At 52.3% G+C, this 16,096-nt stretch overlaps 1 protein-coding gene across 9 annotated transcripts in view; it reads left to right on the top strand.

Moving 5' to 3' along the window:
• Window positions 1–16,096, top strand: part of SGMS1 (sphingomyelin synthase 1) — a 287,713-nt gene that overhangs the window by 244,815 nt on the left and 26,802 nt on the right. For all 9 annotated transcript variants that reach the window (XM_047088742.1, XM_047088747.1, XM_047088743.1 and 6 more), the window contains one exon: window positions 2,925–3,703. In XM_047088742.1, the coding sequence (XP_046944698.1) occupies window positions 3,099–3,703 (605 nt within the window). In that variant the 5' untranslated portion in view covers window positions 2,925–3,098. The remainder of the gene's footprint in view (window positions 1–2,924; window positions 3,704–16,096) is intronic.

Genomic DNA, 16,096 nt, shown 5'->3' with positions numbered 1-16,096 from the left:
AGTCCCTATTTATGAAATGTCACCGGGGGCCCAGTCGGGTGTCAGAAAGCAAGCAGGACATTACCAGAAGAACAAGACATATTTCTTGGCGTAATCAGTAGCTTTCATTCCTTTTCCCCCAAGAGGTCCTCAGAGCAGGAGCAGCCCCAGGGAAGGTGGGCAAGGTTGTTGTTAATCCTAGTTTCCAGAGGAAACTGAGGCTCGGCGAGGGTTCAGGACTTTGTCAGGAAGGGACGTAGCCAAGCAGGGGCCCGACTCCCGGCTCCCCGACTCACATAGGCGGCCGTCTTTGTGGGCACACGAGCCGGTTACATCACGTGGTCGCAGGTATCGGCACGGTCGGGATTCAGGGATGGGGATGGGATTGGGAAGGATCTGAAGGACCAAGGGAAGAAGACCTTGGACTTGTTGGAGCGGAGTCGATGGCGGGGTGTGCGCGCTGGGGGTGAGCGCCGGGACGGCCTCGGGGAGGGGACGGCGCCGTTGTCCTCTCACCAGGGGAGCCGTCGCTGCGTCTTGCTGCGTCTTGAGAGTTCCTGTGGCTGTCAAACTGCTGATGGGACTCACTTTTGTGACATCCGTGTTCCTCCATCTGCGAGCGTGTCTGACGGCCTCTATTGTCTCCTACCTTTGGCTGTTTTCCTGTTTTAAAGGTTATTAAGCCTCAGGAGGAGATTATCAGACAATTTCCTCATCAGAAAGAAGTGAAATCACGAGTTGGCATGGTCTGGTCTCTGTGGTCCCCCGCGGGTTCCCCTCTGGCCGACTTCCCACCTCCGGCAGGGGAAATGAGGAAGCCACACGAAAAGCCCTTTCATTCCCTTGGGCCTGAACGTTCCACCAGGATTTCTTCTCTAGAGTTCTTGTAGCCACTCCCACGTGCAGAAGGCCCCCTTGCCTGTTACTGTAACTCTGCCGGGGAGTATCTGGCGAGTTCCCCTTTCCTGTAGGACCTTCCGGCAGGACTCCCATGTGGCTTGTGTCTTCTCGTCACCGGGCAGGACTGGCGACGACTGACGCTCTTCTCTAGTGCTTTTCAAATGGCCAGAGGTCCACTTTGGTTTCACGTTTCCCTCTGAAGAATGCCCACCACATCCTCCTTGGCCATCCAGACGGTTTTCAAGCAGTTTGCAGCGTCAGTGGCAATGTCCGTAGGTCTTACTTTCCACGACCCCGTCTACATGCCGATAGATGTAAGGGGCATGCCCTGAGGTACTGAGCAGAGGTCGAGTGAGCACCTCCCAGCCCTTGCATGGTGAGTATGTGGATGTTCAAGATGGCAGCCCTCCCGCCCTCACTCGTGGTCTCCTGGGTGAAGTGCAGACAGACACTTGCCACAGGCCGGTGGAACAGCAGCGTGGATGCCCAGAAGAGAGAACACCCAATGTTTTTGCAAGGTCTGGAATGTCTTGAGCTGTGCTGCCATTTGATTGGTTGTTATGGGGGTGGAGAAAATGGGAGTGGATGGCTGTCCACCTTGATTCCAGACTCTGATTCAGGGTACGGTAGAGACGAGTTTGGACTTTGGAATTGAAGACCTGAATTTGGGTCCTGTTTGTGCCGTTACCAATGTGCTCCTTGGGGGTTGACAGGGATCGCTGGGGAAGAAAAGTGGTGGGGAGCAAGCCTCAGTGAAGTCAGTTCGAGGAATCGTGGTAACCCGGTTTTGGTCCCGGACGATTTCCTGGAGCCTCTAACTCACGCACAGTCCCAACTGCCAACGCATAGTGCTGGCCCTCGGAGAGGACGTGCACTTCCTAGACCTCATTTGGATGATCTCTAAAGCGCAGAGCATTTTGTCAGATTATGATTCTACGAAGCATACTCGGGAAACACGGTCATGACTCATTTCTAGCCATTAAACCTATTAATCTGTGCACGTTTTTTTTGTTTTTGTTTTTGTTGTTGTTGTTTTGTAGTTAGCACCACATTCACCTTTTGAGAAACAAAAGTTAGGCAGCTCTTGGACAGGGTGTTTCCATGGTGAGGGAAAGTAGACGTTAGCTATTGGATAGGATAGAAAATTTGAGAAAGAGAAAAAAAGGATATGGGATCTCCAGACCCCTTTTAGTGCTGCAATTACATACGACTTTTCAAGGGGATACTTGACTGTTCGTTTCACAGATGAAGGCGCTGTTGACTCAAATTATGCTTGGTCTTCCGCTGGCCTCCGTTATTTCGCTAACCACGATCGTTTGTTCCAGAACGCGGTCTTTACTTCTCACGTGTTGTTTTGGATTTTAAGTGATTGTTACAACACTGATACATGCTGATTAAAGAAAACCAGCTGAGAGAAGAGTAGAAAATGACCCCACATTTGGAAAACGGGATTCTTTGGTGTTTTTTTGCGTGTAGGACTCTGCAGTTGTTGGACCAGATGCTCTCGAAGCTCAGCATTTCTGTGATTCTCTTGTGTCTCTGTGACGTTGCAGTGGCTTATGTACGTTTGAAGACATTTCTCCACCAGGTAGTTTGGTAGATTCGGCCACTTCGCCGCGTTATTTCAGATTATCTCAGAAAGTAGGTAGTAAGCACAGAGGGAATCCCCAACCTATACCGAGGCATATCCGGAGCACTGTTGGATGCTGGCTTAGAAAACATTGTTCGGTATCTGTCCGGGTCTAATCTAATGCTCCTTCAGGAACGATGGGCCAGGGAGACCCTGGACCAGGCCCTGCGGCCAGCTGCGCCCTCCCCGGCAGGTGGTTCTCCGGGTGCAGCCAGTTGCAACTTCCCCGGCAGGTGGTTCTCCAAGTGCGCGGGGCACCTTCCCCGGTAGCCTGTTCTCGGGGTGCACGCTCTGCCTTCCCCGGTAACCGGTTCTCGGGGCGTGCGCCGTGCCTTCCCCCGGTGGCCGGTTCTCGGGGCATGCCCCCGGGGACTGACGTGCGGCCCCCTCCTGACTGTGTCTCTTGCCTCCGCAGAAGGAAGACCCCCGGTGCACCATGAGGTGAGCGCGCTCGGGCGCCCAGAGCCCCGGAGAGCTGCGTGCGGGCTGCGGGAGCGGCTCCGCGCGTCTGGCCTCGCACGTCCCCGGCATGAGGCCGGGCAGCATGGGCGCGCCGCCGCGGGACCGCTGACCCCCGCCCGCCGGGACCATGAAGGAGGTGGCGCACTGGTCCCCCAGGAAGGTGGCAGACTGGCTGCTGGAGCACGCCATGCCCGAGTACTGTGAGCCCCTGGAACACTTCACGGGCCGGGACCTGATCGGCCTGACCCGGGAGGACTTCACGCGGCCGCCCCTGTGCCGCGTGTCGGCCGACAGCGGGCAGCGGCTCCTGGACATGATCGAGACCCTGAAGGTGGAGCAGCACATGGAGGCGCACAAGAACGGCCACGCCAACGGGCACCTGGGCACAGGCGCGGCCGGCCCCGGCCTCCAGGCCACGCCCAACGGGGTGCCTAACGGCTACCGGAAGGAGATGATCAAGATCCCCATGCCCGAGCCCGAGCGCTCCCAGTACCCCATGGAGTGGGGCAAGACCTGCCTGGCCTTCCTGTACGCGCTCTCCTGCTTCGTCCTCACCACGGTGATGATCTCGGTCGTCCACGAGCGAGTGCCTCCCAAGGAGGTGCAGCCCCCGCTACCGGACACGTTTTTTGACCATTTTAACCGCGTGCAGTGGGCCTTTTCTATCTGTGAGATTAACGGCATGATCCTCGTAGGACTCTGGTTAATTCAGTGGCTGCTCTTAAAATACAAGTAAGTGGGAAGCGAGAGCTCTGGGCCGCGGCGATTGGAGCGGGTGGGGGAGCGGTCCGGGGGGCAGGCGTCTGGTGCGGGTTATTGGGCAGTGACGCTCAGCAGGAGAAAACCCTCGGACCCCTCCGGAGGGCACAGGCTCCTGCATCACGGAGGAGCCTCCCAGCGTTGGTGCCATTAGCCCCCCAAATAAATCGTTGACTGGCCCGTGTGCCGTGACGGCTGCGTGGCTTCTCCCACGCAGGGTCAGACACGCAGACCCTCCGCAGGACAGGGATTTAAGGACGTCTCGCACCCAGAACGCAGGACAGCCGTTCCAGGGTGGCTTGGGCCGTTGGGAAGACGGCACCCTCGGGAAATGACTGTGCGTGAACCCGCACGGCTTTCCACGGTCCGGAGTGCACAGCACTTACAGTCACGTGGGGCTGTTCCACTGAGGCTTCTCAGGAGCTTGCACAGGCACCTCCTTTTGGTTGCCGCTGGGTGCCAGGTGGCTTTCGTGTCCTAGGCTGTGCACTCAGTACGGACCCCTCGGGCGAGCTGGTTGCCCGGGCCCACAAAACCCACCTTGCCCCCATTGCCGGCGTCTGGCTTTTCCATTAGTGGAACGTTTTCGTGTTCCATGCGTGGGAGCTGGGAACTGATTTGCGACTGTGTCCAGCGGACTGCGTTTCATGACCCCCAGTGTGGTTGAATTCAGTTAAGGAGATCATCTGAAACCAAGACAACCAAGTGCAGACTGAGAGCCTGTGCTGAACTCTTATCCAAGAAATGATGAGTTTTTTTCCTGGTACGTTTTCTTATTAATTCTTATATAAAGATAGCATTTCTTATAAACTCTGTATCTGCCCGTGGAAGCGAACGCAGTTCCCCACCACGTGCCGGGAAAGAAGGGCCTTACCCCTTTATAAAGGAAGTTGTTTAAGTGGCCGGTGCCGACTTTGGGGTTGGCCTGGCACTTCCACAGTAAACTGGGTTTGAAATACAAACCGTGGTCTGGGCTGCATTTGATTTGGCGGAAGACTTTCGTTCGCTTCGTTGTAATAGGCTGTGTAAGCAGGAGAGGCTCTAGAAATGTGAGGTGCTGAGAATTTACTTAATGCGTTTTTTTCAGCTGCCAGACTTCACATCTGCTTTTGACGTAAAAGCCCATGAGAAGAAAGTGCCAGTAGGATTTCTGGGTTTTGTCTGATCTTTGTTATTTTGTTTACCCTGAGCTTGTTTCCTGGTTTTTCGTAAAAATTCGCACATGCAAGTAAATGATCTACTGCCCCAGCATGAAACCCTGCAGATCAGTCAACACCGTGTACAAGTTCGAATCTTTCACTTTTATTTAACTAATTTTTAATTAGTCAATTAATTTTTTTTAGGACCGTGCCTTTTTGATACTGTGCTCTTGTTCTGGGACGTGTCCCAACCATAGGGCTCATTTCTGCAAAGTGTGTTGCTATTTACATTCCTCTGGGCTGGGACTTGTCACACCTGTTTTTCTTGAAGCTTTCTGATTCTATGTTGTCCTGGTACTTCCTGCCACTGCTGCGGTCCCTTGTGTATTTAACTTTCTCAGCAGCTGCGGATCTGTGGGTGCCGGCCCCCCACCGAGCCCCCACATGCTGGGTGTTGTGGGGGAGTCTCTAAGTCTCCAGAGCTTTGTTTTCCTCACGGATAAATTAAGGGCCTCCTAGTCTAGAGAGTTTCTGTTATCCTGCAACTGTGTTTTATTCGTTTCTAACATGGTTCCTTTTTTTTTTAAAGTCTGTTTATTTTCGAGAGAGAGAGCACGTGGGGAGGGAACGGAGAGAGACAGAGAGACAACTGCAAGGAGGCTGGCCCCCCTTAGTGCAGAGCCTGGCGCGGGGCTCGAGCTCATCAACCGCCGGATCGCGACCTGAGCTGAAGTTGGACGCTTCACCGACTGACCCCCCCCCCCCACTGGGCACCCCTGTTTCTGACATTATTGAATGGGCCGGTTATGTTTAAACACTGTTAGCCGCAGAGCATTTTTTGTCCGGAACACATCCAAGTAAAGATTCTCTGAAGTCTTCTCTCAAGATTCCATGTGGGCAGCTGAGGGAGGCCGGCTGTTGTGGTGACAGTCCAGCCCCTGTCCTGCTCTCCGTGTCCTTCCTCGGGAGGCCTCTCCTGAGCGTGTGTGGCACAGCGGATGTGTAAGAGGCAGGAAGAGCGATGGAGCGGGTGGGAATGAACCGGCTCCCTTCCCCTGGCCCGCAGGAGGAAGAGGAAAATGTTCTGTAGAGTCCGAGAGACCCCTTGTTTCCGGTGTGTGGCTCTTGTGGGGCAGCGGTTTTATTTATCCAGTGTGTTAGGGAAGCCGATCCTTCTGGTTCTGGAACGTTCTGTGTAACAGAGCTAACTTGTCACTGTGTTTGTGCTCGACTCTCCTGATTCTTGCCCGCCGTCCCCAGTGTGCAAGGGGTTTGCCGCCTAAGAGCACATTTTACACAGCTCCCAGGAGTGAGGCCCGTTCAGCCAGTCATTCCCACAGGGTGTTTGACTTTCAGAGTGTCGAAGCCCTTCCGGGCGCCTGGGGGGCTCAGTCATTGGGCATCCGACTTCGGCTCAGGTCATGAACTCACAATTCGTGGGTTCGAGCCCCACATCGGGCTCTGTGCTGACAGCTCGGAGCCTGGAGCCTGCTTTGGATTCTGTGTCTCTCCATCTCTCGGCCCCTCCCCTGCTCATGCTCTATCTATCTATCTATCAAAAACAAATAAACATTTAAAAAAAAAAAAGGTACTTAAAAAGAAGTAAAAGTAATTAGGACACATGACAGCTGGTCTCAACAGGGTGCTCTCTTTGTGAAAATGCATCAAGCTATAGTTATAACTTGAGCACTTTGCTTTATCTATTTATGCTATACTTCAACAAAAAAGTTTACATTTAGAAACCAAAACACTGGGGTGCCTGGGTGGCTCAGTTGGTTAAGCATTGACTTCAGCTCAGGTCATGAGCTCACAGTTCGTGGGTTCGAGCCCCGCTTCGGGCTCTGTGCTGACAGCTCAGAGCCTGGAGCCTGCTTTGGAATTTGTGTTTCCCTTTCTCTCTGCCCTCCCCCACTCGTGGTCTCTCTCTCTCTCTCAGCCTGTTCCTTCCTGCTTCTGTATCTTCCACTGCTCAGGGAAGGATCAGAGGCTGAAGCCATGGAGGATGATTGATTCACTGAGAGGTAACATCACTAAAATTTGGGCCACACCCCGCGATCACAAGCCCATCGGCAGGACGCGTGAGGTGCAAACCTTGACACGATATTGACACTGAGACGCGTGCTGCCCTTCTGTCGCCTGTGGGTGTCCTTTACTGTTAAACAGAAGTTGTAGTTTTTTACTTAAAATATTTTTTTGCCTCCTTAACACGTCCCCCTCAGGTTTGTATGTACGTGTGTTTGTATGTACGTATATTTACGTGGGATTTCCGTGACATCGCTAAACGGAAGATAATAGTGCCCGTCCTTCGAAACTTTTTCTCCTTTTTTTTCCTTTGCTTATTTACTTATTTATTTATTTATTTATTGCCATCCAAGTTAGTTAGCATATAGTGCAACAGTGATTTCAGGAGTAGATGCCTTAGTGCCCCTTACCTGTTTAGCCCATCCCCCTTCCCACAACCCTTCCTGTAACCCTCAGTTTGTTCTCCATATTTAAGAGTCTCTATTGTTTTGTCCCCCTCCCTGTTTTTATATTATTTTTGCTTCCCTTCCCTTGTGTTCATCTGTTTAGTATCTTAAATTCTTCATATGAGTGAAGTCATATGATATTTGTCTTTCTCTGACTAATTTCACTTGGCATAATACCCTCCATTTCCATCCACACAGTTGCAAATGGCAAGATTTCGTTCTTTTTGATTGCCGAGTAATACTCCATTTGTGTGTGTGTGTGTGTGTGTGTGTGTGTGTGTGTGTGTGTGTGTACACATACATACATACATACATACATACATACCACATTTTCTGTATCCATTCATCCGTTGATGGACATTTGGGCTCTTTCCATACTTTGCCTATTGTCAATAGTGCTGCTATAAACATGGGGCACATGTGTCCCTTCAAAATAGCACACCTGTATCCCTTGGATAAATACCTAGTAGTGCAATTGCTGGGTTGTAGGGTAGCTCTATTTTCAATTTTTTGAGGAACCTCCACATTGTTTTCCAGAGTGGCTGCACCAGCTTGCACTCCCATAGCAGTGCAAAAGGGTTCCTCTTTCTCCACATCCTGGCCAACGTCCGTTGTTGCCTGAGTTGTTAATCTTAGCTATTCTGACAGGTTTGGGGCAGTATCTCATTGTGGTTTTGATTTGTATTTCCCTGACGATGAGTGATGTTGAGCATTTTTTCATGTGCTGGTTGGCCACCTGGATATCTTCTTTGGAGAAGTGTCTACTCATGTCTTTTGCCCATGTCTTCACTGGATTATTTGTTTTTAGGGTGTTGAGTTTGGTAAGTTCTTTATAGATTTTGGATACTATAACCCTTTATCTGATCTGTCATTTGCAAATATCTTCTCCCATTCCATCGGTTGCCTTTTGGTTTTACTGATGGTTTCCTTTGCTGTGCAGAAGCTTTTTATTTTGATGAGGTCCCAATAGTTGATTTTTGCTTTTGTTTCCCTTGCCTACGGAGACCTGTTGAGTAAGAAGTTGCTGGGGCCAAGATCAAAGAGGTTTTTGCCTGCTTTCTCCTTAAGGGTGTTGATGGCTTCCTGTCTTACATTGAGGGCTTTCATCCATTTTGAGTTTATTTTTGTGTCTGGTGTAAGAAAGTGGTCCAGGTTCACTCTTCCGCATGTCGCTGTCCAGTTTTGCCAGCACCACTTGCTGAAGAGATGGTCTTTATTCCATTGGATATTCTTTCCTGCTTTGTCAAAGATTAGTTGGCCGTACGTTTGTGGGTCCATTGCTGGGTTCTGTATTCTGTTCCACTGACCTGTGTGTCTGTTTCTGTGCCATGGAACTTTTTCGTCTTTAAAATCGTGCATAATGTCGTCTCCCATTTAGAATTGGACTTTGAAGCCATTGACTAGGAAAAGCTCCCTGGAAATCTCTGCATTTGTGTCAGACTTGCCTGCAACAGGTACCCCTTGTTTTAAGAAAGCAGGACAGAGAACACGTCACCCCTGACAGATGCGGTAAGGGTTCCTCATGCGTGGCTGAATCCCAGCTAACACGGTGGTGCCTGTGTGTGATACGTGTAGCTGAGCCCCCGGGACCTTGTGAGCCCCCGACAGAGCAGAAGGTCAAGGAGCAGGATGGTAGACTTTCCCAGTCAGTCAAGGGTCTCCCAACCCCCAGAGAAATGCTTGTGGCTTAGAGCGGCATCCTCAGGTGCCACAAACTCAACTTGTCCCAAACCAGGTCACCATCTTTTTCTTCCGGTCCTCCGCGTGCGTGGGCAGTGGCATTGTCTAGAAGCCTACGGCATGTCTTGGTTTTGCCTAGAAGCCTGTAGCGTGTCGACTTGCGTCACACAGACAGCCACTGCATTCTGGCGAGTCTGACTTCAGGTTCTGTACGTCTTTCTGTTGCTGCCTAGTGATGTGTGGTGGGTCCTCAGAGGGAGGCCTAGTTCCTCAGCATGCAGTTCGGGGTCCTTCAGGGTCTGGCCCCAGTCTGTCCTTGCGCATCTCTGACTACCCCGCTCCAGTTTCCTGGGAACGCTCCATGCCCCCGTCCCAGTGCTTTCTCCTCGTTGCGGGTGGTCTCCCTCGCTGCCAGGTTTTAAGTCCCTGAGGGAGAGGCCTCGGTCCCGCTTGTCACTCATTTTTAGGCCCCGCTGCCGGGTACGGAGAGTGACACACAGAAAGTGCTCATTTAAAGTTCATTTGTTCCTTCAGCTTGTCTTTACTGAGCGGACTGTTAGGTGCCAGGCACTGTCACAGACCCTGAGGCTGCAGCAGAGGCCCCGGTGTCCTCGCGGAGCTTGTATTGTGGCCAGCGGGAAGCAGGCAGTGAGCAAATGAGTACGTGATTCCAGGTAGCGTTGAGGGAAATGGAGGAAAAGAAAGAAAGCACTGTAACGGGTTAGCAAGGGGATGACGATTTAGATACGGTGATTAGAAAAGTCAGTTTAGGGCCTCCTGGGGGGCTCAGTCGGTTGAGCGTCCGACTTCGGCCCAGGTCACGATCTCGCGGTTCGGGAGTTCGAGCCTCGCGTCGGGCTCTGGGCTGATGGCCCGGAGCCCGGAGCCTGCTTGGGATTCTGTGTCTCCCTCTCTCTCTGCCCCTCCCCTGCTCACGCTCACTCACTCTCTCTGTCTCTCTAAAATAAATAAAATAGTGAAAAAAAAGAAAAGTCAGTTGAGCAGACACCTGAACCCAAGTGAGGGGAGCACCCCGCGGTGTTGGGGGCAGGAGCCGTGCACACAGGAGACGCAACAGGTGCAGCGGCCCCCGGGCTCACTGGAGCAGCAGCTCAGGGCGCATGCGGCCCACTGAGCTGAGAGGAAGCCGCGACTCAGACGGTCAGCAGGGTGTGGACGGCGGGCGAGCGGGGACGTTGTGGGCCACGGACAGACAGGATGCCGTTCTGAGTGTGGTGACAGGTCGTCAGAGGAGAATGACGCGAACGGGTCACGTCATAAAGGAGTCACTCCGAGGGGCGCCTGGGTGGCGCAGTCGGTTAAGCGTCCGACTTCAGCCAGGTCACGATCTCGCGGTCCGTGAGTTCGAGCCCCGCGTCGGGCTCTGGGCTGATGGCTCGGAGCCTGGAGCCTGTTTCAGGCTCCCCCGTTCATGCTCTGTCTCTCTCTGTCCCAAAAATAAATAAACGTTGAAAAAAAAAATTAAAAAAAAAAAAAAAAAAGGAGTCGCTCCAGCCACAGCATAGAGTGGACGCGGGGCCGGTCGGGACGCATCGCAGCAGCCAGATGGACCGTCGCCGTGACTTAGATTCACGTGACATTTGAGTAAACCTTGTTGCTCTAGAAGCCACGGCTGCGAGTACATGTGGGCTCCCGTATGTTTTATAGCCACGACGCTGGCTTCGGCTGCAGAATTTCTCATATAAGGCTTTCAGGTCTGTCTGTGAACCGCTGAATTTTATATAGCATTTAATGAGGAGCTGGAATTCGCTAACGTGGAGCTCTCGCCACCTTGCTTGAACATACCCAATCACACGTTCATCCCGACAGGTGTTTTCTCCTGTGGCTTCTTTTGGACCAGATACTTGTCTAAAAGGTGCAGTGCAAGCCCGTTGGGGCTGGGGTGGGGATTGTGTAAGAACGAATTAAGTATCGCAGGATATATTACTGGCCCCACTGCCGGAGAGAAGATTTGAAGAGAAAAAGGAGCCACTGGAGAGTTGGGTCCTGGAGCGCAGTCGCAAGAGCTCAGTGCTCGAGACAGCCTGGGCCTGCCGTAGAACATTCCGGCATAAAGAGTTAGAAGGTTAGAAGGAGTCACAGAGGGAGACTGCGACCACTGAGTCTGTCCTTTGACGGTTGGGGCCAAGACGAAAGGCGAGGAGGGAGAGGGTGCCGGCAGAGCCCGCTCAGGACCGTCTCTGGGGCCTCGCTGACCTACGGGAAGAGGCAGGTGCAGTTTTCCCGGCCGGCTTCCCCGGGGTGGCACCCAGGGCACCGAGACGGCATTCTGGATGGCGACAGCAGCGTGCGGGCGACGTTCAGACCCCGCGGGAAAGGACTTGTTTCGTATTCTGTCCTTTGGTAAGCGCTCTGGCCTCGCGGGCGGCGTTGATCAGGAGGGTCATGTGCCAGCCTGAGGACGCATCCGCAGACCTCACCTCGTCCCGCGAGTGGGATCTAATCTCCCGCCGATGAGCAGCCACTGTATTTTGGTTCGTGTCTTACTGCACAGGCTGGACCCCATGCTAACATTTACCGTCTGTTCTGTCCCCTTCTTGACTGCCCTGTACCCGTGCTGCTCCTCACGGGTAGTTAATTGGATCTGAGCACTTACCTCTTGGCTCTTCCGTAGTCCCCAGGGTCCTTTATGGCCAGTTACTGTCCACGTCTGGCCGGGTCTTCGGTGGTTGTGGTTAAGCTTTTCAGAACTCTGCGTTCAGAGCATCTGCGACGAAGCTCGTGTCCCCACGTTCCCAGGCGACAGAGTTCATTTTCCGAGTTCCAGAAGAGCCCTTTCTTGAGGCCATTGCCCGCTGCTGTAGTCGGACCTCACGCTGAGGACCACGAGGCTGGTCTGCTGGGACGTCCAGACATCATTCTGTCGAGCTGTTGGTCAGGAGGTCCTGCAGACGGTGGCATGACAGGGCCCAGCGCCAGCACGGCCGAGCCACTTGGGGGTTCTCTTCCAGCCGGGCACCGTCAGTTTCTGAAAGCGTGTGTTGTCCAAACTCTCCAGGTATACAGCTCAGAAGGACACACATTCCCCCATGTTGGTGCAGCACTGGAGTTGGGGGGGGGGGGACACCTGGCTCATGTAATTGACTGGTCGGCTGTCGTGTTCCTTGTCAGCGGTGAAGCAAGACGAGGGCTCAGGGACCCCCCTTCCCGCCTTCGCCCCCCTCTGCACACAGGCTGCATCCGGGACGTGAGCCCTCCCCCCCCATCTCTTTTCTTCTGCACCTCCCGTCCGTGTGGCCAGCACTCAGGGTCACCCCGTTCAAGTGGCACATTCCAAACCAGCTGAGGTCAAGAATCGGTTTCTACGTGCGTCCCGTCATTTAACCCCGTCAGTCCTTAACATAATTGGCGGCTCCCCTTTCTCAGCGAGGGAAGCCGAGACGCAGGGTTGACTTGCCACAGGTCCCACGGGGAGTGAGCTGGGGCCGGAAGGCTCTGCGGCAGAGAGGCCGTCTAGAAGTGCCCCTGTCCTGTGGAGACACGCTTTCTTAGCTGATGCGGTGGCACGAGACGGCGTGATTAGGACAGACAGACAGACCGAAGACGGATCCCCTGTGTTGAGCGGCAGGGTTGATGTGTCCTCGCCCACCGTGCGGAGACACATGTGCCTGCCCCCCCCCCCCATACACACACAGCGGTCTTGCTGTGCCACCGTGCTTTGTAGGAAGTGCACTTGGCTCCATGCTGGCCGTGTGCCGCCCTGTCACCTCCCACATGGGCCCAGCTCAACACCGCTCTGGGAGATCCCCTCAGCCACCAGCTTCAGTCACGCTTTTCCCCCGGAGACCGCCGACCAGGGGCGCCCAACCTTATTCGCTAATGCTCTGTTTCCGGCAAGTTCTCTCCCCTTTGATTGCAGCCCTCCCACCAGCTGGGCTGAGATCCCGTTTCCTTTCCTTTCCTGGGGACCTTCTCTGTCCCATTATCTTCCCCAGCGATCCTGACCTCCCAGGTTTCCACGGGCCCCTGCTTCAGCTCCTCTGATGGGGACCTTCCTTGCAGAGGAGGGGACCGTCACTCTAGGAGCTGGGTGGTGGACTCAGTCCCGGCTCTGCCTGACTTCTCATTCCCACGGTGGCTGACAGGCCGTCTCCTCGTATTTTCTCGTGTTTACCAGGTTAGATCTCAAGACCTAAACGCTAGTCTAAGTCCTAGGAATTCTAGAGAAACTGGATTCACCCTGCAGAGCTCCCTAAATGCTGGAATCACAGCAGTTTAGGTTTTAAGTTAACATAAATGTTGTAAGAGTTTTTTCCACCAAGACTTAAGAGAAAAGGGGGAGAGAGCGAAACTAAAAGTACACAGGCACAATAAATGACCATTTTCATGGGTCGATTTTTATTTATAACGCTAAAGAAAACTAAGTAATGCAGCTTGCCTCTAGGCAGATTAGAAGTGAAACAAAAAGAAAACAGAAGTTACCTGTCGGGTTGCCAAACATAAACAATGGGTTTGTAGCCCTTGGGATATTTTTCTGTGTGTGCTCAGAAAAGTGTAATCTGTACATGAGTGGGTGTTTAAGCAGTATTAGGTTCACCTTCTTTCTGTTTTATAGCACACCCAGGCATGCTCTCTCCCAGACCATTACTTACCCATGGTCTGATTTGGAAGTCACCGCATTTGTCCCCCGCCAGCCTGTCGGCACTGTGACAGTGACAGGCACTCAGTTACGCGGCAGGTCTTACTTGTGGAAGATCACCTGTCCCTGCAGCCACTTACTGTACTAACCGAGTAGATCTGGTCAGGTTGCAGAATTACCGTAGTGGCATTGTCTCCTTCCTGCGAGATGGGAGTGAGGCGGCAATGTCTGTCCCGACACTGTCCTGTGGGCTGAGTGAGGTGACCTGTCTGAAGTCCCTGCCTGAGTCCTTGACACCCTCCTGGTTCCCAAGCCTAACCCACCACATCCGTCTTAGTAAGTGGCATCCCACCCTTCCTCACCACCTCTGCAGCCACCCTGGATCTGCCACCATCCTCTCTGGGCTGGGCTGTCACAGGAGCGTCCCCCCCCCCCGCCCCCGTCTCTCTATTCCTGGTCTCGCTTCCCCTGATACATTTGTCAGCCTGGCAGCCCGTGTGTGTCACTGTGAGAGTAAGCAGGTGTACGTCCCTCTTCCCCCAGCTGCGACAGCTTTGAGGTCAGATGCTCGTGCCGACCCGGGGGGGTCCTCCCAGGTCTCCTGTCCTCGGACATTCTACTCCACCACCCCTCACCTGTCAGCAGACGCCCGCACACGCTAGCCTCTGTCTGGAATCTCCTGCCACGGACATCCTCCTGGCTAACCCCCATTCCCAGGGACGTCTCCTCCGACCCGCGTAGCCCCAGACTGCAGTCTGCCTTCCCCCACACCCTCGCTCAGTTTGACCGCCTCGCTCTCTAGATAAAATGCTCTGTATTTTGCTTATTTGTCTTGCTAGTTGTGTGCCCCTTCCACCGCTAGGCAAGCACCCAGGCAGGCTTCCCGTCCGTGCTGTGCAGCACAACATTCCCAGTGCCCAGCACGTGTATTTTTGTTACGTGAACAAATACCGAAATCTTAAAAAATTTGAAGTAATCTCCATACCCAACGTGGGGCTCGAACTCAGGACCCCAAGAGCAAGAGTCGCAGGCTCTACCGGCTGTGAGCCAGCCGGCATCCCTACGTGAACAAATAAATAATAGCAGCGGCTAACGTTTATTGAATGTTGCCCTATGCTCATCACCGTGCCAAAAAGTCAGTTTTAGCCACTGCTGCTGATGTATGTGCTTATTACGATTTTTGAAACCCTCTGTGAAAAGGAGAGGGTGTTACTTTTAAGGTTAATCCATTAGCCCCAGAGCAAACATCAATAATCGTTCAGTTCCGCTAGCTGTGACAGAACCAGCCCCTAAGAAGGCGATTCAAGGTGGTAAGTTTTGATGTAGGAAAGATGTGAGTGTACATATACCTATATGCGTCATGTGTATGCATGTAGGTATTTATGTATATGATGCATATATGTTATGTACACGTAAGATCTATGAATTTGGGTATACCATGTATGTGCTTGCATTACGTGTGTGCATATAGCTATGTGTTATATATATGTATGTGTAACACAAGCACACATGTTTATACACACGTGTATACGTGTACATGTGAACATATATCATTTTTGTTAATAGCCTGAAATACCAACAAGAAACGTAACTCCTTCTGTTTTGCACATATAGATCTAGCAGTTTCTGGAAGACACTTGATGTTAATTCTTCATGACTGTTCCAGGCAGATCATATTGATATCGTCTCTCATATCTTGTAGAGTAACATTTTTTTTTCTTTACCTTATGTTACAGTCTCTGTTTAACCCAGGAAATGGTAACGTATATATATCGATATATTGAGTGGGGGCAGTTTTATAATATGACCTGTTCTTTGCTAATTCCTTAAGCCAGTGTGGATCGTTTCCTGCTTGTAATCAATTATTGTATTAGAGTGCACATCTTCTACATGGAGCTTAGGAAAGAAAACCTAAGCCATTGCCTTTTTTTTTTTCTTTTGCCCTGACAATTTCTTTAGTGAAAAGAACAGCTGGTTGAAACTCCAGAGACCAAGGGCCCATGTGGTTCTCATTGACTGGCTCTGGCCCCAGGCTAGTACTTGAACTTTTTACATCCTAATTTTTCCTTCTGTAAAATGGGACAATAACATATGCTAAGCAGGAATGTGGTTAAAATAATTAATACCAAAGATGTAAAATTTCTTTGAGATGGCTCATTAAAAGGGAGAAAGGCATTCTGCATGCACAGACACCTGTCTGGGCTGGGTCTGTGAGCACGTCTGTCTCCTGACTCACAGGCTGTGCCATCCACCCTTGCGGGTGCCCAGGAAATATTAAATGAGTTACAGATCTTTGGGGGGGGGCATGCACGTTTCCTCTTTGTCCCACGGCATTTACCATGTCCCTTTTGTGTGTTTCACAAACCTTTCCTTGGCATTTTCTTTCCCAAAGTAGTGAGTTAAGCTCCAGGTTTTCATGGCTGTCCGTCCACCTGGACCAGTCGAGACCCGGGTGAGGGCTGTGAAGACACGGGACGGC

The sequence above is a fragment of the Lynx rufus genome, unplaced genomic scaffold (genome assembly GCF_022079265.1).
Source record: "Lynx rufus isolate CCGP_SWC_20201006 ecotype Redwood Valley unplaced genomic scaffold, mLynRuf1.p SCAF_25, whole genome shotgun sequence".
In the NCBI taxonomy this organism is placed as follows: Eukaryota; Metazoa; Chordata; class Mammalia; order Carnivora; family Felidae; genus Lynx; species Lynx rufus.
This window is presented reverse-complemented; position numbering and strand designations above follow the sequence as displayed.